Source organism: Acipenser ruthenus, chromosome 13 (assembly GCF_902713425.1).
Source record: "Acipenser ruthenus chromosome 13, fAciRut3.2 maternal haplotype, whole genome shotgun sequence".
Classification (NCBI taxonomy): Eukaryota; Metazoa; Chordata; class Actinopteri; order Acipenseriformes; family Acipenseridae; genus Acipenser; species Acipenser ruthenus.
The window spans coordinates 27,849,166-27,871,543 of record NC_081201.1 but is presented as its reverse complement, the minus strand read 5'-3'; the positions used below and the strand labels follow the sequence as shown (position 1 = coordinate 27,871,543).

Here is a 22,378-nt window from a genome sequence, read left to right as displayed (position 1 = left end):
ATAGTAACAGATATAAAAAAAAAATAAGTCTGACTTCTTACATAAATTAACATTCTCAGTGGATTTATTTTTTCACACAGAACGGCCCAAATGACACTTATACTAGTAGATCTCTACAAATCAAACCTTTTTACTCTAGTGTGTAATTTTCACATTTGTTTTTAAAAAAGTAAAATAAATTACCGTCAAATTGTAAAACGCCAGTGTTTATAGTCAAAGGGGTCATCAGAACTTTAACAAAAATAACCCCATTTTGAATCACAATAATTCTAATACTGTAACGAAAATTCTGTGTTGAAAAAAACAGGACGGGACACTAAACAATGTAAAAATAAAATAAATAAATACATAAGTGATGTGAATAAAATGAAAATTAGCATAACATTGTAACGGTATGTACATATATAATAAAAATAAATAAATAAGCAAATATAAATAAAAATGAAACAAATAAAAAGATACATAATAAATAAAAATAATACTATATATATATATACGCACACACAGCTTGAAACTTTTTGACAGCCTGCAACAGCAATATACCGGAAATGACGTATATCACCGCCGTATTCAAACTTGTTTTGAAGCGATAGGAAGGAAGACAGAACCGTTTAAATCTGAAGGTACAGTTTTGGCGATTTCCTGATTTTAAATGTGACCAAATTACCAATCAGCATTACAAAAAACAGCCAATGTGTGTTTTTATAACCATAACATTGTAATAAACTTGCACTGTTAGCTAAATATGTGTCTGCATTTTTGAAAAGTACGCGGTTGTTTGTCACGTTATTTTGGTTTCGTTTGTGTGAGCGAGTTGAATTTACTGCCTGTTATTAAGTACTTTTCAATAACGTTCATTTTTTGTAACTGTTTGAAAGTGGTTTACCGAGTGAACTAAATTCCAGCCAACGTCCGCTCTGTTTAAGTACAAATAGGCTATGTTTTCAGGAACAAATCAAATAAACACGTTGGCCTAGTTTAGTGCTACTCGTTATATCTGTGTCTAGCGGTGCTCTTTAATCTCACTCTCACTATATTACTGTCTGTAAACCCCATTTAATTTCGTGTCTTTTGTATTACAGAATACACTCCAAAAAATGACTTCTAGAAATGCAAAAGCTGCCATTACCAGCAAATTAGGCATAAAATTAGGTGTCTCCAAGTCCGACACAGAGATTGATAAACTCAGAAAAGAAAATGCACTCCTTAAAAAGACCATGGACGAAATTTCAAAACGAAAAGGCAAGCTAACTGATATGGAAAGAAACCAGCTTTTAGAGGTAATGGACTGCTGAAGACACACTTATGTAATGCTATTGTCTTTTCTTTGTTAGCTACCAGAATGACTAAATTAATTGTATTTTAATGGAGAAATGTTTATTTTAGTTTCCTAAAGTTAATTAATGGTGAGTGTTCTTAGAAAGGCAAATACCTGTAGTGACAATTATTCACAGTGCCAGAACAATAAACAGCTATAGGATAGCTTATATACTGCACAATATTAAAGCATTTTTTTAAAATGACAGATTCAATTGTTTTCTTTTATTTTTACAGACCATTCTTAAACTTGAAACTTTAAAAGAAAAGAACACCCAGCAGCTTGCAGCCAAGGAAAATGAAGTTATTACTCTTAGGCAGCAGCTGAAGCAGAATGGGGATGTTGTCACCTTGCGTGCTCAGCTGGCTGAAAAGAATAAGGAGGCAGAAAGGAGAGAGCAATTATTTAAGTCTCTTGCCGAGGAGACAGAGAGTGTGAAAAATAAGTATGCTGCAATTGCTGCCAAATGCCAAGAGTTTGAAAATCAAGTTGTTGGAAATGAAGTATCATCACAGGTAAACCAAGTAAATTATATTATTATTCACACAGTACACTGTTGCATTATTCACAAAGTAATTGGCTTTTTTTCTTAAACATAATATATTTTAAAAAAAAAGGGGGGAAACCCCTCTCGGAGCTTATGTGTTTTTGTGAATCTGCAAGAAAAAAAAAAAAAGTAAGATGTTGGATTCATGTTTTCAGTTTTCTGAAAATCGATAGCCATCATGTCATGTGAGTTTTTGGTTTCTAGCTGATAAGAAGCAAATACTTTGATTTCGTGGCTTAATACTTGGTACACAGCTGTATTATATGATTCTTAAAGTCAGTGATAGAGTTGCTCAAATTTGGCCCTTGAAATCTAAGTCTTACTTAAACCCTGTTCTACTTAAATTGAAGCAAATACTGTATCCTGTATCCAGACCCTGAAGTAATTATTTATTTAATTTACACTATTAAACTTGGAGTGGAATGGCACTCAAAGAACAGTATTGGACACCCCTGCTCTAGGTTAAGTTCAATAATGGGTATCACAAAACAAAAGTCAATCCTGAGGCATCAAGATGTAATAAGACATCATATAAGAAATGTTCAAAATATCACAAAGTTCACAAACTAAGTCAGTCATGGAGATCATTGTCACAAACCGATGAAGCAATACGGATACTCTTCTGAAATGCAGTGTTGTACAAACTTGGTTTCTTTTGTGTTTTTTAAGTAAATCCGTGAAACATAAATACATCGTCACAAAAACAAGCTTGCACTTTGTTTTTGCATTTCTCAAAGTAGGAGTAGAACCAATGATCTGATTTTTGTAAAATTGTTGACAAATAAACAGTTTCAAGAAAATTGTTAAACAGACATGGTTCATCACAAGCAGATTTCAGATACTGGATTACATTATTTTAGTTTGTCTAGGATTGTCAATTCTTTTAAACCTAAAAAAAAAAAAAATAATAATAAAGTGGTTGTCCAGTAGATGGCAACATTTACCTTTACATTTTGTTCCTTCAGTTTTAGTACTTGCTGTAAACCATTTGTTGAACAGTAAGCCATTTCTTTTTATATCCATTTGACTAAATAAAAAATAACATTACGATATATATTTTTCTATAGCATATTATGAAAAACAAAACATTCTCCACAAAAGTTTACTTAAATATGTGTTTCAAAATACTGTACAAATTATTTGGCACAAAAATATATATTTTTACATTTTATATTTTTATCTGCTTTCTTTGTAGAATTGCAAAACTGAAGCAAAAACTTCAACTGAAATGGTAGTGATTCAGGAACAACTAAGAGATGTAAGTAGTATTGGGTATGACCTCCCTGAGCAGTAACACAATCCTGGCAGCGTTGACGCATAGACTGCTGTGGGATGTTCCTCCACTCTTTCTGTGCAACTGCAGCCAGCTGGCGAAGGTTGGCTGGTCGTGATCGTCTCCTGTGGATGGCACTGGTGATTTGATCCCACAGGTGTTCTATTGGATTCTGGTCAGGAGAAAAAGCTGGCCATGGCAAGACCTTGATATTAATTAAAATCATGTCTTTTCAAACGCCTATTTATACAGATAACTCCTTTTGGCAATTTCAACTCAACTCAAATACCAAACACTGAGCACCTGGCACATGACTTGAGCTCAGTATTTTGTTATCCCAAGGGACAATACAACTTGAACAATCAACAAACCTATCTGCTCATTATTTAAAATGTAAATAACATTATGTATGTGCCCAATGAGCTATTGATGTAATATTTATATATATATATATATATATATATATATATATATATCATTTATAAATGTACCAAAACTTAATGTCTTAAGTATTATTTATAATTAGACTTAATGAAATGTGTATATTTTTACTTAAACCAAGTGATCCAACTTTCTTATGGAAATTATGTAACGCATTTATTTTCCTAATTTTCTTTTCTTACAAAAAGGCTCTAGACAAGAACCAACAGTGGCTGGTTTATGACCAGCAGCGTGAGGCCTATGTTAAGGGATTGCTGTCAACAATATTTGAGCTAGAGCAGAAGTTAAGTCAAGCCAACCAATCACTCCAACAACGACACAAAGAAGGCAATTCAGAAGGTAAAAAAATTAGAAAATGGGCAAATGGGAATGTAGCAAATAAAATACACCCAATAAACATTAAGTTTATCTGCCTCAGTTCAAGGGTTGTGTCATGTAAATTTTGTTGTTGAAACATTTCTGTGGTTAGTTGGATTGGGATTATCCATGTGCAAGTGATGTTGGTGCCTTTTAGAGAACTGTGGTTTGTTACGTTAACATTGCTGTCTTCATTACATTTAGGAAGAGAAAGAGTATATTAAAAACAGATAGCAAAATAAATCTGGAAAATGACTTCATAGTTCATGTGTTTGTTTCATGAGGGTGAGATCCCTTTCTTTAAATATTGCAGCAATAACAACATATTCATTGATGGTTTGAATGAATTACTTTGAAGTCTTAACCTTTTTTCTTTATTTTTTTCTAAATAGAAAACAATCCTGACAAAAAACAAGAGTACCATGACAAGGTTTTACTAACAGCCAAAAAGGATCTTGAGGCACAAAAGACCACTGTGAGCCAATTACAGCATGAGCTGTCTGAATTAAGAAAGAAATATGACCAACAATCAAGAGAAGTAAAAGATCTAAATCTACAGCTCCATTCAGAACGCATAAATAGCAGGCAGTATGTCGATGATGAGAAGAAGCGCATGGGGGACAAAGTGCAGAGGCTGAAAGAAGAGCTTGAAAATGCCAAAGTTCGATTTGAGGAGGAAAGGAAAAGATCATCTGAGCTGTCCAAAAGATCATCAGATTTGTCATCACAGGTACAGGAAATGCAGTCCTTGCATCAGCAAATTCACATGGATAAATCTGCAAATGATTCATAGTAGAAAAAACACAGAGAAACAAGTCTTGCTGAAAACCCAAAAGGGATGTACTATGGCAAGACAAATGATCATTTAGAGATATCTCAAATTGCATTTGAAGATATCTGTAAATCATTTGCAGATACATTTAAATAGATTTGAGATATCTGTAAATAAACAATTTTGAAGATATATTCATTTAATTTTGAGATATCAAAACATGAACTAGAGATCTCATTGATTTACAGGTATCTTTAAATAATGGTTTACTAGCATGGTACACCACTCTGTCGAAATAACTTCCTGTTTATTTAGAGATCTCAATTATTTTAAGATATCTGTGACTTCCTGTTCATTTAGAGATTACGGAAAATCATTTAAAGATATCTTGACATAAACTGGAAATCATTTTGAGATATTTCTAAATGACTTCCTGTGAAAATGATGTTTTGAATGGACTTCTTGTCCATTTAGAGATCTCAAAATGAACAGGAAGTAATTTGAAGATATCTTAAATTTAATTTCAGATATTTGAAAAGTATTTAAAGATATTTCAAACATTTTGAGATCTTAAAATTATTTAAAAATATTTGAAAATGCATTTTAGATATCTATTTTAAAGCCCCATTTAAAGATATCTGGAAATCATTTTTAGATATCTTAAAATGATTTAGACATACAGTACTCCCTCGCTATAACGAATCTGTTGAGGTACAAGCCTTTTGTTAGTTATAGCAAGAGGTTCGTTATAGTGAAAGGACAATCAAAATGAATGATAAACCGTTGGAGTAAATTAATGAGATGAGATTGAGTAGAAGTAGGACTACATGTTCATCTCGTGTATGCAGTATTCTGCCTTTGCTTTGTCCTATTCGTTAAAGAATTAAAACGCAGTACAAAAAGCAAAAATCCCGAATTGAAATGAACTTTTCTAAATATCAATCTGACACGAATCATTTCAAAGTGCACCAAATCTTAATCCAACATGCAAGAATCCCAAACTGATCTTTTATTCCAAATCAACCCGACATGAAAAGTTTGACACGAAGTTCATCAGATCCTCAAGTTTTTTTGTTGTTTTTGTTGTTGTTTTTTCTTTTGTTTGCTGCATGGTTGCTGAACAAGCCAAAAAAGAGTGCCTTTTGACAACCTGTATTCACGACAGATATGCCTGCGTTACTCCTTTTTTCAAACAATCAATATACTGTAGTTTCCAGCTTTGTTGCAACATAAAATTATTTTAGTTTCGTATGCATTGTCACAGTGTGCATTTTTTATTAAGACAAGAGTTGACTTCACTGCGGCGGTGGCTTCCCATACGTACAGACCGGGATGTTGACAGTGCGTGTTTTATATTATCTTTTTTTGGGGGGGGTCCAGGGGTCAGGTTCGTTATAGCCAAAGGTTTGTTACAATGAATGGCGTTATAGCGAGGGTGTGCTGTATCTTTAAATATTTTAGATATCTGGAAGTGATTGAGATTGATTCAAATATTGAGAGATCTATAAATTAATTTGAGATATAGCTAAATGATAATTTGGCTTGCCATAGTATACAGAGTATGTCACAAACCACACCAAGCAATCATGCAGAAAGCTGAAAACCTACCATATGTTATACTTAACTTATTTGCCATGCAGTAACTTGATTTATTGTAATCTACATCTATCATTACCTAAAATCTAGTGGAATTGCTGTGTATTTAATTCAGGTATTGAATGCCAACTGGACCATATGTAAATATTTGAAGTATTTTTGTATTCTTAAAGTCATTGGCCTGTGACAGATTTGTAGTTAAGCAAGAATTCTTGGGAATATTGACATTTCAGCCTGTAATGCTAAAGGTCTTTTGTCCAGCAAGATTTCCATTTTTTTATTTCTGTCAGTCTTTCTATTCATTGTACAATCATAATCTAGTTGAGTTCAGTAATGGTGTGATACATTTTAAAAAGGTTATATAGGTCTCAGTCTTAAATAATATTTTTTTTTATAAATGTTCTGTTTTAAAGGTGAATCTCCTTCAGAAATCATTGTTAAGCCAACAGGAAGAGCAAACGAGAATTGCTGTCCTGGAGCAGCAGGTACTTACTACCTTTATAAAATAATGTTTATAAAATGTGCATTCCTTTGTGGTATGGTACTGGATCTGTGAACACTGCATCATATCAGTGAGAGTATTATCAAATACTTTTAACATGAACGGTAACCTCTTGGCTAAAAAGAAATGTTATTTTTGGCTCTATAGTTACTATAGCTAAAGCACACTAAGCAAATATTTTTTTATATATATCATTGATAAAAAGCAGACTAAAAATCACTGGAATAATGTGGCAGATTTTATTGACACAATTATAATGGTCCATAAGGCCAGTGTTCTGTTTGTGGTACAGTCGGCCCTATACACAGTTATTTAACTCTGCTGTAGTGGAGTTTAGAGTTTTACATATCACCTAGAGCAAAGGATCCCAACCAGTGTTGTATGAGCAAAACTCCCAGATAATAAAGCTATTCCTTGGAAAAGGATGGGACCAAGGATATGATGGAACTTGGTTATTCAAGTTATTGAGAGTATAAGATGGTCCCTGTCCATCTGTCTTTACTTTCATACATGTCACACATTTTACTCATATCTAGAGAACCAATTTATCCAATTATATTTTTAAAAGTAGATACTGTGGATGAAACCAGGTTATGATACTTTTTGATTTTGCAAATGACTCTCAGCAGGGAATTGTCAAAGTGTTTTTTTTTTGTTTTTTTTTTAAGTTTTTTTATTATGAGTAAAATGCAGCATGGTCTAGAACAAACGATAGTTGTTTTTCTAAGATGGTCTGTGCTTTTCATAATATAGGGCATGTATTTGTAGTTACATGTAGTTCTGAGAGATGGGGATATACTGAAGGCCAAACTTCAGAGTTTGTATTTGTAGAGAATGGTGTGTTTCTGTGTAACATTCCAAATTGCTAATAGTAGATGCTGAATCTTGTAAAACCCTTCAAATGAGTATTTGGTACATCTTACAACCGTTAGGGCCGCAGACATGATGGGTGTACTGTACCACAAGCTCACTGCAGTAGGCTGCTCTCCCTTTTCCATTGTTACTTTGAAACATTGGTTCAAAGTGATTATGTTCTTGTTGTCATTTGTCTTCCTTTACCATAAGGTACTGCTTTATTCCATGATTTAAAAAAAAAAAAATGTTCAAATGATTTTCGATCTAATCCACTTGCAAACATATTCACCTGCTTTGGATCTATTACTAGATCCATATGTCCACTAAAGACTTTGAAAGTGAAAAACTGGATCGACAGAGTTTACAACAACAGCTACATAAAGTGTTAAAGGAACTACGCAAAGCAAGAGAACAGATAACGAGGTTGGAAACAACGGTAAGATCAACAACACTACTAGCAAAACTGTATGCTCGTTAACTACTGAAATACAGAGCAATACGTGTGCTTGCAAATTATTATGCTGTTTTGTGAAGCTGAATACATGTTCAGAAACAGACAAACCTCTAAACGTACAAAAAAGAAAACAAACACTTTAACTGCTTTTCTTAACATCATTAATTCCATAGATAGTTCACTAATTAGTGTAATTACTGTACAACATTCAGGTGTAAGTTAATGTTTTATATGTAAAACAGATTTTATTACAATGGCTGTTTGTTGATAAAGCATGTACTAAATAAGGCTTTGTAAAACTGTATTTACAAAGCAGTTAATTGGAGCGATAGAGAGTGCATTACGTATTTGTTTTTGTGTTTTTCCAGAAACAGCTGCAAGAGTTTCGTCTATCTGAGCCTAGCTGCAGCAACACACATGAGTTTGATCAGCCACCTATGCAGGATCCTGCTTTGTACCATACATCCTCTCCCAAGATCTCCAATCTTCTTGACGAGAGTTTTCTGGAGTGCCCAAGATGCAGAGCCAAATATCCAACCAGTCGGCATCGTGAGCTGCTAACACACATTGATTACTGTTTAGAATAACCCTGTTAAGGGAAATATTTTTGAATGTTTGTATACAGAACATGCTTCCTTTTATTATGATCTGGAGTGTTTATATTCAGGTCTTTTTTTTATATAAAAGCAAACCCTACTATTTTTTTACTATGTGCACTACTACTGCTGCTGCTCAAAGCCAATTTTAATATATAATGCAGATTTCTTTTTTTTTTTTTTTTTTTATGTTTTATTTTTATTTGTTGTGGACTTTAGCCCTTGATTAAAAAATAAATACTGTATACTAGTCTGTTTGGACATACATTTCTGAAAGGCTAATTTGTATTTAGTTTATATTAAAATGAACGAGACATCCATAATAAGTGTTACTAAATTCTCCTGGTTAACATTGAATACAAATGAATGTGTAAGTCAGTATGAAAATGTGTGTTGTTTGCCATAAAAGTAGTTTTGGATGCTGGGGCTTAAAGTTCAATAATGTAGTTTTATTGTTAATGGAGGTGTTTTTATTTAAAACCTGTTTAAGCGCTGTTAAGGTTTCTATGTGGATGTGCTGCATATTTTAACACTGCCTTTTTCTAAAGCACTCTAGGTCACGCCCTGGTATAAGGTATATTTTGGAACAGACTAAACAATCCTGTACTTTGTACAACAGATCTATGGCTGAAATTAGATTGCATAAGTAAACCCTTGCATTATACTATTTTAGGCACTAGATTAAAGTAGCTAACTAAGGTTAAGTAAATCTTGCACCAGAATCGGTGTACAAGAGTTTGATTGCCAGATAACTGAGAGAACGCAGAAGGTATTGTTGAGATAAACCCTATTTTAGTCCCTTATGCTTTATTGGATTAATTATTTTCCCATCACAATGTATGTTGAAAGAATAAAGCAGTATTTGATTTATGACTGAGAGATTGTTTATGCATATCAATAAATAATTTTGTGAAGCCTTACATTGCTTAAACTATCAATATTCTAGAACAATGTGTTTTATTTTTTCACAATAAATCTCCTGCTTTCATGAAGTGCCTCTTTTTGTCCTATTAAGTTATAAAATAAACCTAGTAATAATGAGCACCTATATAATGTACACTCTTACTGCAAGCATGTTAGCACCCATATTAGGTGTATACATATTGTGGCTTTTTTGTTCTCGTTTAAAATGTGTTTTTATTTTTTCATTTAAGTAATTATATGGGTCTGTGAATCAAATTTAATGTTTCATAGTAAAAATCCCCATCAATGACACAAAGCATCTTTTTTTAACCTATTTAATGTCATGCTACCCCAAAACCATACAAGCCACATAATGTAATAAACATAAGCACTTTCATTGTTGACCTTGCATGGAACTGTCTTTTAGCTGATGGATTCAATACATTTGCCTTCTACATTTGCACTGATTGTGTAGACAGTGAAGGCTATGGCACACAGGATACTGTTTTCACCAGGTTACTGCTGATCTTTACAACAGGAATTAATTTCCTATTTCAGTGTTTTATGCCATGACTTAACATATTTAAGAATCCATGAGTTAAAACAGGTATTTCATAACAATTCATTAAATCTTTGTCACTGATACAGTTAACAGAATTGCTGCATCTTGACATTGCAAGATAAAATTGTTCTATTAAAATACAACCAAATAACATTAACATATTAATCAAATCTAAAAGGGAGCTTAGTATCCCAACTAATACACTGTACAATGTGTCCCTGATGGATACCAGAAACAGTAGGTTCTTGAGAGTTTTCTCTAACTTCTGTTTTGCAGCGCTATACAATCCTGATTGATTGCCTAAACAGAATTTAAGTGTTAAAATGGTCATACTTCCTTTCAGAAAAAAAAAAAAAAATAATAATCTCCATCATAGCAAAGTAGATTACTACAATATAACTGATTTATTTCTGAAATATGATGGAATTCAAGTGACTAAAAAGATCAAAACTGAACTTTTTGTTGATTTGGAACGAGATGCTATTGAACATATTGAGTTTGTCGCGGGAAACTAATTGTTAATGATACTGAGAGATGTCATTTGTTATATTCTTGGTGTGGAGCGTGTTTGTTGCGCTTGTTTGTCTTAACAATGCTAGTCTGATTTTGGTTTGTGGGTTGTACAATGTTGCCAACATAAATTTTATAGCTTATGATAACTCTTGGTTTATAAAAACAGTCCTGCCACGCATTGCTTATGAATGTAAACATTCTTACACAGTACACTAAAACAAAAATATATGTTTTCTACTATGCTTTGGAAAATCACAGAAACCTTCTGTTACTGAGCTTTCTTATTATTGTATACAAGGACTGTAATCCAACCTCCAACAACTAGATTGATCCAGTTCATTCTTCACCATTAGGACCAGCAAGGTCAGCAGTTACTGTACATCAAAATGAATACAAGCAAGGTGTCAATCACACTGTATATTATATGGCTATACTGTACAACGTGTCATGTTTTGTAACTAGCATTTTGTATTTTTTTTTCAGTATTGCTCTCAGGCTAACCTCTGAATTTACAGGATGTAGCTGTGACATCTCCAACTAATTGGTGCCTTTTTTTTTATAGAAAATAATAAATCAACTTTTCAGACAAATTGCTGACACATTCATGAAGGTAAATATTTGTCACTATTCACCTCTTAGTTAAAATAGTTTAGAAACCCATGGCGACAAAGCAACAGTAACACTTTAGCAAGGCTCCATTTAGAAAAACACATGTACTCTAGAGAGTGCATGTTTAATGAAAAGCTGTCTAGATGTTTGCCTTCCAAACGTATTACATATTTCAGATTTCCACAGTGATTAAAACAACAGATATAAACAAAAAAATTAAATCAATTATTAGGCAAAGTGGATTTTAAAATGGTGCAACTCTGTCAGTACAATTTTATTCTGATTGTAAAGAAAATACATAAGGTATTTGTCTAGTTAAGAGCCATTACCAGTTTACAAATGTATAGAAATTGGGCTCTGAAAGGCAGATATCTATTGACCAAAAAAACTTTTGATAATGATGTGCCTACATTTAAAGTCCCTAAATTTAGAACAAACATTTGCCTTTCTCTATCAGGCATCTCATTTGTGGAACTCATTGCTTCAACCATTAAAATGGCCTCTTTGCAATCACTTTTTAAATCCTTCATATATATCTTAACTTGACCAGAGCTGTAAATATTGAACATATTAATTGTCAACCATGTGAACTGTAATTGTTTGCCTTCCTGTGTTGTCGGTATGTTGTACTTCTGTCATTAAATGATTGTTCATCTACTATGTGAAACTACTTTGTTTAGACTGAATGATTTGTTTGCTTTGAATTGAAACATTTTACATTTTCTGCAACCTTTAATGCCAGAACCCCAGTGAAAATTGATTAATTTGTTGGTACATTTTTCAACTCCTATACGTCTTACTAACAGTTAGTATAGTTTAAATAGGTGGAAATGGTCAATGCAGTGTAGCTTAATGTTAAATTACAAACATAAATAATTATTGAGGGCAACTGAAAGCCTAATGAAAAATGAACAATGCTGGGGAAAGCATGGGATGAGGTTGAGTAGGTGAAAGTTAAGAAAGTAAATTAGTTTGTACAGTAACCAGCTTTGTAACTAACATTACATCTTTAAAATCAGCGGATCAGACCAAATACATAAGACATTGAAACAATTATTTCTTCCTTTCTGCGGTGTGACTGAATGGGGATGATTTTTTTTTTTTTTACATTCCTAATTCGGAATGTATTATAATCTAGCATAAATTTTGTGAAGCCAAATAGAGATATGTGTTTCTGTAGTGCTGATCTGGTTGTGTGCCTATGGGCTGTTTGGGCCAGTTTTTGTTTGTAGTACTTTAAATAACCTTGTCATGATTGATTATGAGATGTTCAGAGATACTGCTCTTTGTATACCTGTGTATCCAAACATTGCATGTGATGGTGAAATCGTTGTCCATGCTCCAAGGCTGTGCTACTCATCATAAACTGCAATCTACTGTTAAATTGCAGTAGGAAAAGTGTGTCAAGTGCCTCATAAGATCTTAGTCCAAAAAAAAAAAAACAATGTTAGTGCCCTTGCCTTTTTCCTTTGCTGGTATTTCAATCCCCTCAATGGTGATCTGTTAGTTAGTTGGGTTACATTTTGAACCAAGTATACCTATGATATATAGTCCTCAAATGCCTAAAGTTACTTATCAGTCTTATCAATCTATGCTATCATGGTATATGAAATTCTGCCTGTATAACCAAAACTGCATTGCCCCAAAATTATTAATCTAGAGGGACATGTTTAGAAATAACATTGTGGACTACTGTAGTTTATACAACTCCCGTGGTCTGACTAAGTGCCAGATTTTAGAGCAATTCAGCCACCCCTATTCTGAATTACACACTATACCAGTACTTCCCTAGTTTGCAGATATCTGGTAAATATATATGAATAATATAAAAAGCTTCTTTGTTATTAGGTATAAACTAAGTCTGACTACTTTCCTCCTTTTTTACCTCATCATTTCCCACTATTATTTAAAACTAGGGATGAATTAACTTTTTTCTGAATTTAAATACCAGTCACCTTGTATATGTAATGGTAGTACATATTTTAAGAAATCGTGTATGATTTATTTCAAAAGTATAGTGTCATTTATTATGAGGTTTAATTCCGGATTTAGATGTTTAGATAATGTTATTGAAAGCAAGCAGTGTAAACAGCAACGGCTGTCTATTTTTATCAGATTTGAGTCTGATTTATACAGTTTAGTGAACCTTATCAGTGAGTTATGAGTATTTCTTTACAACCATACCCAGGTGTGCACTCTTATTGTACGGTGTAAGCTATCATTTGTGAGCCGGCCAGCTGAAGTAAACACAACTGCAAACACATAGGGGGGGGGACACAAAGGAAAAATACTGAAACGTGTAGCCTTTGGGTTAGCTGGTACAGACAAGTTTTAGTGGCTAATGCCACAGTGGTGATGCAGATCAGTTTGCTCATTCTATAGATATGACTGCTGCGCTGCATTCTGAAACTTTGACTTTGCAGGACTAGCAGGGCATCCAAAGATGGGCTTTAACCAGTCCTATCAACCTGTTCATAGAGACAAGCAGTCATATTTTGCCTTTTTCAATGAATTCAGGGATCCCTATAAGATCTTTGCCACCTCTCTTGAGACACTGGTGCTTCTCATCCTGTTTGTGGTTTCCTTCGTGGGGAATGTCAGCGCCATAGTTGTTGTCGCTAAGGACAAAAAGCCGGTGAATAAGAACTTCTTTGTGCTGAACCTCTTCTTTGCTGACCTTTTGTTTGTCAGCACGATTCCTCTTATTATCAGTATCCGCTGGACAGAAGCATGGGCTCTGGGTTCTTTTGCCTGCCACATGCTGTTCTATGTCATGAGCATGAGTGGCTGTGTAACAATCATCACTTTAGCCACCATCAGCCTGGAGAGGATGATTGCGATACTGAAGCTTCAAGTGGCACCCGTCTTTAATGTAAAGCTGGTATCTAGTGCTTTGGCATCTATTTGGATTTTTTCAGCGTCTACTTCGTTACCACTGTGCTTATTCTTCAATGTGATGACTATCATAACTGATAGTAAGGTAAGGCAACTTAAATTGAACAATTCAACTACAGGCACATTTCTTAATATGTCTTGATTGATGTTAAAAGTGTGAATCAATATATTTACTGATGTTACTCAACAGTGCTCATTTAAAAAAATTGATTTTACACATTTGGTTCATGAATAGTTCTCTTAAACAGTTTTAAAGATTTTATATTTATTTTTCAACGTATCCTTGTTTTTGGTTCTGTATAATTCTAAAATTATTTTAAACTAAGGAAAAGGAAAATCATGGAGAAAATTATTTATTGAAAATGAGTACTGTATTTTATTGACAACAGTTAAAAATATATAGTAAGGTAGCTAGGTAACTAGGTAGCAAGTCATTGGTGCCCATAGGTAAAGTTGAACCAGTATTTGTCTTTACTATACTGATAAATGTCTTTCCAGCACCAGTGAATATGTATTTTCTCTTTCTCAACAGGAAGTGAAAATATGCACACTGATGTGGCCGAGTGAGATCGGAGAGATTGTATGGGACATTGCGTTCACTGGACTGGATTTTGTGATCCCAGGGTTAATTATTGTGACCAGTTACACCAAAATTTTACAGGTACTTTGTTAGTAGCTATACTTATTGGTGGATAGTGAGTACAGTAAACCTTACTTAAGTATATTACTGTATTTGTTCTCGAAAAGTACTCCTCTATTGTATTTTCTATAGAGGTTGGACAAAAACATTGAATGGAAACACAATAAAGGATGATTCTTTAAAAGGGCTATGTGATAATTGATCTTTGATTACTGCCTTTAATTCCTTGAAGTAAACTTGGATAGAAATCCAGAATCGCATTTAATAAAGAGTGGAATATGGAAGCACCTGCCAACCAATATCATATATGAAGATCAAGGGTATTTGTTTGTAACACGGTTGGACAGACAAAAATACAGTACAGTATGATTTTTTTTTTTTTTTTTTTAAATAAAACATGCAAAAGATATTATGGCCCCATTCGCACTGGACTTTCCCCTGTGCCAGTGCAACTAGTACTGAGGCTTAGCACTAATGCATGACTTGTACTGAACTCACTTTAATTAGTTGTGCTTTGAGATTAAGCAAAAGACTGGCAGTGATTGAATCACCAAAACTAAATTTTGGAGGGATCACAAACACTAATTTAACTGATCCCTTTTCCTTTCCTAGCAGCCAGGATTTTACTGGAGCTGCATTTTTTAAACTTGGCCCCCGCCCCCCCATTCCCCCAAACCTCACATTTTTTAATAGCAAAAACTGTGATAAACAAATGTGCAATTATGTAATATGAATTACATTTCTCACATTTTTTTTTTGTTATGTGGTTTCATGCTATTACATTTTTTTCTTTTCTTTTTTTTTTTTTTAACACAGATTACAAAATCTTCAAGGCGGCGGCTGCAGAGTAGAAGAAGCATCCCAAACACAGAGACCCAGCCATGTCAGGTCTCCAGGCAGGACTTCAAACTGTTCCGCACTTTGTTCTTGTTAATGATTTCTTTCTTTGTAATGTGGAGCCCAATTTTTATCACCGTCTTTCTGATTCTAATACGGAACTTTAAAAACGGTCTGGTCATTTCATCGTCACTCTTCTTTTGGGTAGTCACCTTCACATTCGCCAACTCGGCTCTGAACCCGATTTTATACAGCATCAGTCATTTCAGACATCAGTGGAGGCATAAGCTTTGCTGCTTTTCACTGCTGGCCCCTTGCAAGAGCACAGACATTGCAATCCCACTACAGACAATTCAAAACCCACAGGCACAGCTGTCCCTGATTAGTGTTTGATGGCTGCCTTAAAGAAATAACTTGCAACATGTCTGACTTCTTTCTTCACTGATTTGTCAGGTTCTTATTCAGTAGGTAATATACAGGTGCTGAATCTAATAAGGAGCGTGGAAAAACTGATTTGACTTTGATTTTGAAGATAGAAATGTGGTATTTTCTACAAATAAAGCAATACCTCATTAACACCAGATGGCCCTATGTGTTCAGTGAATCTAGTGAATTGACTGCAAAGAATAACAACTTAATGGGGTGAGTATTGCTAATAAGACAATTGTAATCTTGGTTATGCTGGATTTGCAACACTGTTACTTTAAAAAAAGAGCACAGGGAGTTGGGTTTAGAGTTATACATGAGGAAATCTCAGTATAAGAAGAAGACCACAATACTTTGGATTCATGCACCTTCCCTATTCCTTATTATCCACCGCTTGGGATGAAATACCTGCAAAGGGTATGTAGTGAAAGTGGTCGTTCATATGTATGTACTTGCTCATTCTTATTCTATACTGTTCTATACATCCCGTTGATATATGGTGTTGTCATCATCTTTTTCATCATGCTAATAACTCTAATTTTGAATTTAGAGCTGTGGCAGGGGATGCATGTTACTGACATATTTGTTGTATTAGCTCTACTGTATAATGTGTGTGTCTATTCATGTAGTGACCAGAAACACCAGGGCTTTACAGTATTGCAGAGCCTAGCGCTGTATCTGGTACCCATAACCAATCGCAACAGTAGCTTTGTTAAATTCTTTGTTTTTAGTTTCATTTGTACCTTTTGCTCATTCATATGATGTTATATGGTGTTGGTTCTGGAAAATGGTAGCCTGTGTACTGTAAACCAGTTATGAGCATGGTATGTGTTTGTGGCAACGGTGTGTTTATCTGCATTTCAATAAAGGCCCTTTTGAACCTCCATCACATGGATCCTCCAGTTGTAGTGAGTGTTATATCAACATTTTGATTTTTGACTATATTTTTACTGCAGTGGAAGTAACATCAACTACACATGCTGGTTTATTCAGGACATAAACGACTGGTTTCACAGACTCTGCTTGTCACTAATTTTAGACTACCTAATGTTACCTTAGGGAGGGTAATCCAAGATTAGGTCTGTGATGAACTGACAGAGACAGAATGTATTTTTTAGAATACAAAATAGCCTTTTGTGCATACAGGTTATTAGCTTGCATCCGTAATGTGTCTTTGTTTTAGTTAACCTTTAAAGAATGCCTTCTGTTATCTTCCAGCATACTCAAGATATCCCTTTGCATTTTCTACCATGAAACCCACTGCACCTTAACAAAGAAATGTTTCTTTTTTTGTATACATTCAAGGTTATTTATATTGGAAAATAAATACTCATTAAACAGCAGCATTTTTTAAAACATGTATTATTCAATTTTGTTTGTGCGACAAAGAAACATGAAATAGCTGGTAACAAAGAGAATATGTACATAAATACTGTTTTAAATTAAAAAACAAAACAAAAAAACAACTTGCTGTGTGCATGAAATTATATCTGAAATTATTAAGTAAACACCTTTTTGTAAAAATGAAGTCTGCATGGTGAAGCTAGATTCATAGAATACAATCAAGTTTATTCTTGTCTGGAAAGATACTGCAACACGATCCATGTTGTCTTCTTTAATACTGTCCTCTGTACTTATTGCAGAATCCTAGAATAAAACATAAAATGTAGGCAATAAAATCTCGGTAAATAACAATAAAAGAGACAGTTAACAACATATATCATCATAGCCATGAACATTGCCAGGGGGTTTAACCATTTGTGGTACTTGCTACAGTGCTTTCTTGCTAAGACACTACAGACAAAAATACACTTAACAGACTCAAACACACTGTTAGAGATGTTGGCTATTCTCAAAGTCATCTTCTTTTAATGATTTAAGCTATGGTAGGATTTAGATCCGCCACTCTTAAATTCAATTGAATAGATCCCCTCTATCTAAAAACTGTTAGTCATAATACAAGCAGTGCTATACATATGTTTCTGTCTTCAAAGGAGAAAAGTGCATTTTGAGAGGTGCAAAGTCAGTTCCCAGTGGAAATTAAGTTTATTCTTACCGTCCTGAGCCACACGCCTGTATTTCCCAACCAAGCAGAGCTCATCCTGCTTTTTCCTGACAATCCTCTGTGACTCTGGGGTCAGGCCATTAGGGTCACGGGAGAAGATGAAGGAGTAGCTGTCCAAGCAGGTGCCATCCCAGTTCTGCTCGCGGCAGGAGTAGTGGATGGCATAGTTGTCATAGTCAGTGTCTATAACCCAGTGGTTGTCAACTGAATACAAAGGAAAAGCAGAGGAACTAGTCAAAACAAAGAGCATTTTATACTTGCTGATACCAGAAACCCCCAGCTGTTATACAAATGCAGTTTTTCTAACTGAAATCTGCTGTTTAGAAGTACACAAATAAGTAACCCAAGAGTGAACACAAGTTTTTTTTTTTTTTGTTTTTTTTTTAAACATACGTCCTTGTTGAAGTACAGCTGCGGCTCCCCAGTACTTCATCTTGAATTTAGCGGGGTCAACTGTATCCTCGAAAGTGCCAAACATTTCTGCGCACAGCTCCCAGTTACTAAAGATCAGGAGATACATCAATAGTTACGTACAGTGATACATCAATAGTTACATACAGTGCAAGAAATCACAAGAAATGTCACAGATCATGTTTTTCAAAAAATATATAAGCTGTACTTACTTTAAAATGATGACTCTTCCCTCGGCTGTGGCGGTCATTACACCATCCTCATTGATGACATAGTTAGCTTTGATGTTATCTAGAAGAAAAAGCCCCACTGGATCTTTTTTGGCGACAGCGTACCATGTTCCTGCATACTAAAGATAAACTCAGAAATCATTATCTGACTAGAGAAAGAAATATTGACCAAATAAATGGATACAGCGAGACATAGCAATGGAAGAAAAATAGAAAACAAGACAAAAACTTACTCTGTGTCTATTAAAATTTTGCATCACTTTGATGTTGCTTACTAAGCAATTATCTTGTGCCCAACAGCTGGCAACGAAGCACAGAGCTACTAATAAGCAAAACATAATTTCACCAGTACAAAATGTCAAGATCTGAAAAAGGAAAATGAAATCATTAGACACATCTAACGACTATAATCTGTTCTTGCAGCAAAAGATTACACCAAATTAAGAAGTTTTCATCTTTTCATGCATGCACTGCTCAAGCAATACATATTTAAAATAGTCTACCAAAAATGAGTGTTCTCTGTTAACAAGTATGCTTCTAGTTGAGAGATTACCTGTAAAATAGTCACAAGGTGTTATGCCAAACTGCAGACTCCAGTTAGGTGAGAAGCTTATATAGTGAGGTCTCTGTTTGGTATCTTCTTTCGTCATACCACCAGGGTGTTTGTTTCAATTTCATTCGCTGCGTAAATCAATGAGGTTAAGCTAAAAAGAAAACAGTTTCAGATCAGCACCTAGAATCTATTAGCCAATGCATGTTAAACAATTAACGCAATCCAGATATTTACCCTCTGCCACTTCTTAGTGCTTCAGGGGTTGCTTTCCTAACATTTTCTCTTGGCATGTTTCATTTCGACAGTAACAGGGCTCACTCAGAAATGTTCAGGTTTAGCAGGGATGTTACAAGCTCTGGAGAGCTCTGTGGGCAAAAGAGACACGGTTACAAAAACACTAGTGTAGTGTTTTTGGACATTTGGGATCAAGATTATTAACTAGAATTTTAGCTGGCATCAGTTACCTTATGTAACCTGCAGTTCTCATTTATTTTGTCAGTGCATTATCATCTCAGTTAAGTTGTGCAATATGGACACACACTCTATACTCTATAAATATTGTCTAAAGTTAAGTAAGCATTGTCTATGAGAACTCAGTCCTAATATCTAAATGCTGAAAAAGTTAGTGGGAAGCCTTTAAAGAGTGGGTTCAATGTATCATTGTGCTGGTCCTTATGCAGAGTTTACTGTCTAACCCAAACAGTAAAACCTGGCCTTATCTATACTTCATTGGCCAAATTCCTGCGAGGAACAAGATAGGATTGTCCTTTAGTCTCCATTTTGTTTGTACAAGCAATTGAACCTGTCCGTGCAAAATGCTTGAGGCTTCATAGTGGAACTTCATGCAGGATACTTGTCTAAATATTAGAACTTGTAATACACTGAGCACAGTCTAAAACATTAAACAGGACTGCAACAGACTTCTTGTCTGCCAAACACCAGAAATATGCAGTGTAAAGTAGGTCCTAGTTGCTTGAAACTGAGACTATTCAGTTTGCTTTAAATAATAATGATTTATTTGTACAACATGGCAAAACAAATAATAATAGTGTTATGGTAATTAGTCAAAGCAACTTCTATAGTATTAAATAAAAGAGATCATCTCAAAATCACTTTGAAGACAAATTTCCACTTGCAATGATGGTAACAATACATTACATCTGTATTACAGCATAATTATCTTGGGAGTTGCACATATCATGCAACATAACATAATTAAAAATCAATTACATTTATCCCAATCACATACCACTATCTCCACCTGACCCAATTTAGTTCAAACTCCAACATGACAGATCCCAATAACCTTGCATGATGGTTGTTATCTAAAGATATATTTGCACTCAGATATTTAGAGAAGGCTTTGCTTACATTATTGAGTTAAGTTTAATAATGCAAACTAGTTTAGATGCCTAGTAAAGCTTAATCTTTATTCATTGAACTCGTTCAGAAGTTTCATTATAATGTTAACGTTTATGTTATGCTAACCGATTCATTTGATCACCTTATGAGGGTTTTAAATTATTTCCCAAGGCCTATGAATTGTATTTGCGGTCTTGCATCAATTTTGAACATATAATTATTTCTAAGATGCAGTATTTATAGAAACGTTATCATTTGGTTGCAGTATTACATATTTCCTTAATGATAGACTAGATTTTCAAGAGAGCACATTAAACTTGAGCTGTGCAATTTTCTCTCTTAAATGTAAATATGAACTGAACATATTTATCTATTTCTAGCTTTTCTACTATTATCTTTGTATTTTATTATTATTATTATTATTATTATTTATTTCTTAGCAGACGCCCTTATCCAGGGCGACTTACAATTGTTACAAGATATCACATTATACATTATTTCACATTATACAGATATCACATTATTTTACATACAATTACCCATTTATACAGTTGGGTTTTTACTGGAGCAATCTAGGTAAAGTACCTTGCCCAAGGGTACAACAGCAGTGTCCCCCACTGGGGATTGAACCCACAACCCTCCAGTCAAGAGTCCAGAGCCCTAACCACTACTCCACACTGCTGCCCATTTATTTATCTGTTATATTCCTACCCATCTATTGGGATGTGAATGCAATCAGATTTATTATTTTTAATAGAGACAGAACACAATTAATTTTAACTCACTTTGGCATTTGTTGTCTTAGAATAAAATGAAAAGTAAAACTTTGTCAAATGCCACATTTTTATTTTAAACTTTATTGTCATTCCCTAATTATGTTCAGTGTTTTCTTAACTGAATGTGATTATAGATAAAACCAAATAATAATAATAATAATAATAATAATAATAATAATAAACTACTGTATATAACATACATTTATCTTAACTGTTGTGCTACCTTTTTAATTGGATAAAACTTTTTTAGATACAAACCATACAGGAACAGAAAAGTACATATTTTGGCATACAAAATGCTGTTTAAATAATTCCATTATTGTAGTCTCACAGCAAAAAGGTTGTTTTCATTTGAAATCGTGCAAAAAGCATAGCAGCAATATTAAATTATGTATTTTGTTTTTTAAAAATGATACTGCCCATCCCTGGTATTAAATATGTACATGTTGAGTACTGCTGCTGACTTTTAGGTTTAGTTGCCAATCACAAATAAAACTCTTCATTCCAGAGCCGCACTGCTCCACAGAGCCACTTTGGTTGTTTATAAGATAACAGTTTCATGTAAGTAATATCTAAAATAGACATTCACTAAAGAATGTGTTATACAAGTTGGGGGAATAGTATAAACCCTGTTGAATAAAAGTTGTAACTTAGAATTTATTACTGCGTGTTTAGTGTATATATCCCAGACTTGTCTGATAACACATGGCCGGTCTCCGATAGATTTAGAGAGACCTGTAGAGAATACTGGTGTTCCTTGTTTCTTGTGTGTTACACTTGACATCCTGCTTGACTTTTCTGAGTCTCTTCCAACAAAGCTTGTGTAACTGGAGTTTGTTTTGTTTTTACAGCCTTGTCCAATGTATCATTGTCTCAGAGCCATTC

General features: G+C 34.1%; 4 protein-coding genes across 4 annotated transcripts in view; 3 read left to right on the top strand and 1 right to left on the bottom strand.

Annotated features, from left to right (window-relative positions):
• Positions 1-513: 513 nt before the first annotated feature.
• Positions 514-9,699, top strand: cep55l (centrosomal protein 55 like). Its single transcript, XM_034029796.3, has 9 exons — positions 514-623; positions 1,083-1,280; positions 1,555-1,833; positions 3,061-3,123; positions 3,768-3,918; positions 4,329-4,666; positions 6,718-6,789; positions 7,972-8,097; positions 8,484-9,699. The coding sequence occupies exons 2-9, from the start codon at positions 1,098-1,100 to the stop codon at positions 8,700-8,702; spliced, it is 1,431 nt and encodes a 476-aa protein (XP_033885687.1). The 5' UTR covers positions 514-623; positions 1,083-1,097; the 3' UTR covers positions 8,703-9,699.
• A 2,889-nt stretch (positions 9,700-12,588) lies between these two features.
• On the top strand, positions 12,589-16,982 carry LOC117417612 (free fatty acid receptor 4-like). Its single transcript, XM_034029753.3, has 3 exons — positions 12,589-14,278; positions 14,726-14,854; positions 15,650-16,982. Exons 1-3 carry the CDS (start codon positions 13,742-13,744, stop codon positions 16,061-16,063), a joined length of 1,080 nt encoding a protein of 359 aa, XP_033885644.1. The 5' UTR covers positions 12,589-13,741; the 3' UTR covers positions 16,064-16,982.
• Positions 16,121-22,378, top strand: part of pde6c (phosphodiesterase 6C, cGMP-specific, cone, alpha prime) — a 28,260-nt gene continuing 22,002 nt past the window's right edge. Inside the window, exon 1 of the mRNA XM_034029752.3 lies at positions 16,121-16,312. The gene's annotated coding sequence lies outside the window, so the exon portion shown is untranslated. The remainder of the gene's footprint in view (positions 16,313-22,378) is intronic.
• Positions 17,645-19,460, bottom strand: rbp4 (retinol binding protein 4, plasma). Its single transcript, XM_034029756.2, has 6 exons — positions 19,356-19,460; positions 19,036-19,167; positions 18,785-18,921; positions 18,555-18,661; positions 18,153-18,365; positions 17,645-17,743 (listed from the first exon to the last, which is right to left on the bottom strand). The coding sequence occupies exons 2-6, from the start codon at positions 19,138-19,140 to the stop codon at positions 17,712-17,714; spliced, it is 594 nt and encodes a 197-aa protein (XP_033885647.1). The 5' UTR covers positions 19,141-19,167; positions 19,356-19,460; the 3' UTR covers positions 17,645-17,711.

Coding starts and splice junctions, on each gene's coding strand:
- LOC117417612 (XM_034029753.3), top strand. CDS start 13,742: ATGGGCTTTAACCAGTCCTATCAACCTGTTCATAGAGACAAGCAGTCA. Junction 14,279..14,725: donor CTATCATAACTGATAGTAAG/GTAAGGCAACTT, acceptor CTTTCTCAACAG/GAAGTGAAAATATGCACACT. Junction 14,855..15,649: donor GTTACACCAAAATTTTACAG/GTACTTTGTTAG, acceptor TTTTTAACACAG/ATTACAAAATCTTCAAGGCG.
- rbp4 (XM_034029756.2), bottom strand. CDS start 19,140: ATGTTTTGCTTATTAGTAGCTCTGTGCTTCGTTGCCAGCTGTTGGGCA. Junction 18,922..19,035: donor AAAATTTTAATAGACACAGA/GTAAGTTTTTGT, acceptor GTTTATCTTTAG/TATGCAGGAACATGGTACGC. Junction 18,662..18,784: donor GGAAGAGTCATCATTTTAAA/GTAAGTACAGCT, acceptor CCTGATCTTTAG/TAACTGGGAGCTGTGCGCAG.
- cep55l (XM_034029796.3), top strand. CDS start 1,098: ATGACTTCTAGAAATGCAAAAGCTGCCATTACCAGCAAATTAGGCATA. Junction 1,834..3,060: donor GAAATGAAGTATCATCACAG/GTAAACCAAGTA, acceptor CTTTCTTTGTAG/AATTGCAAAACTGAAGCAAA. Junction 4,667..6,717: donor CATCAGATTTGTCATCACAG/GTACAGGAAATG, acceptor TCTGTTTTAAAG/GTGAATCTCCTTCAGAAATC.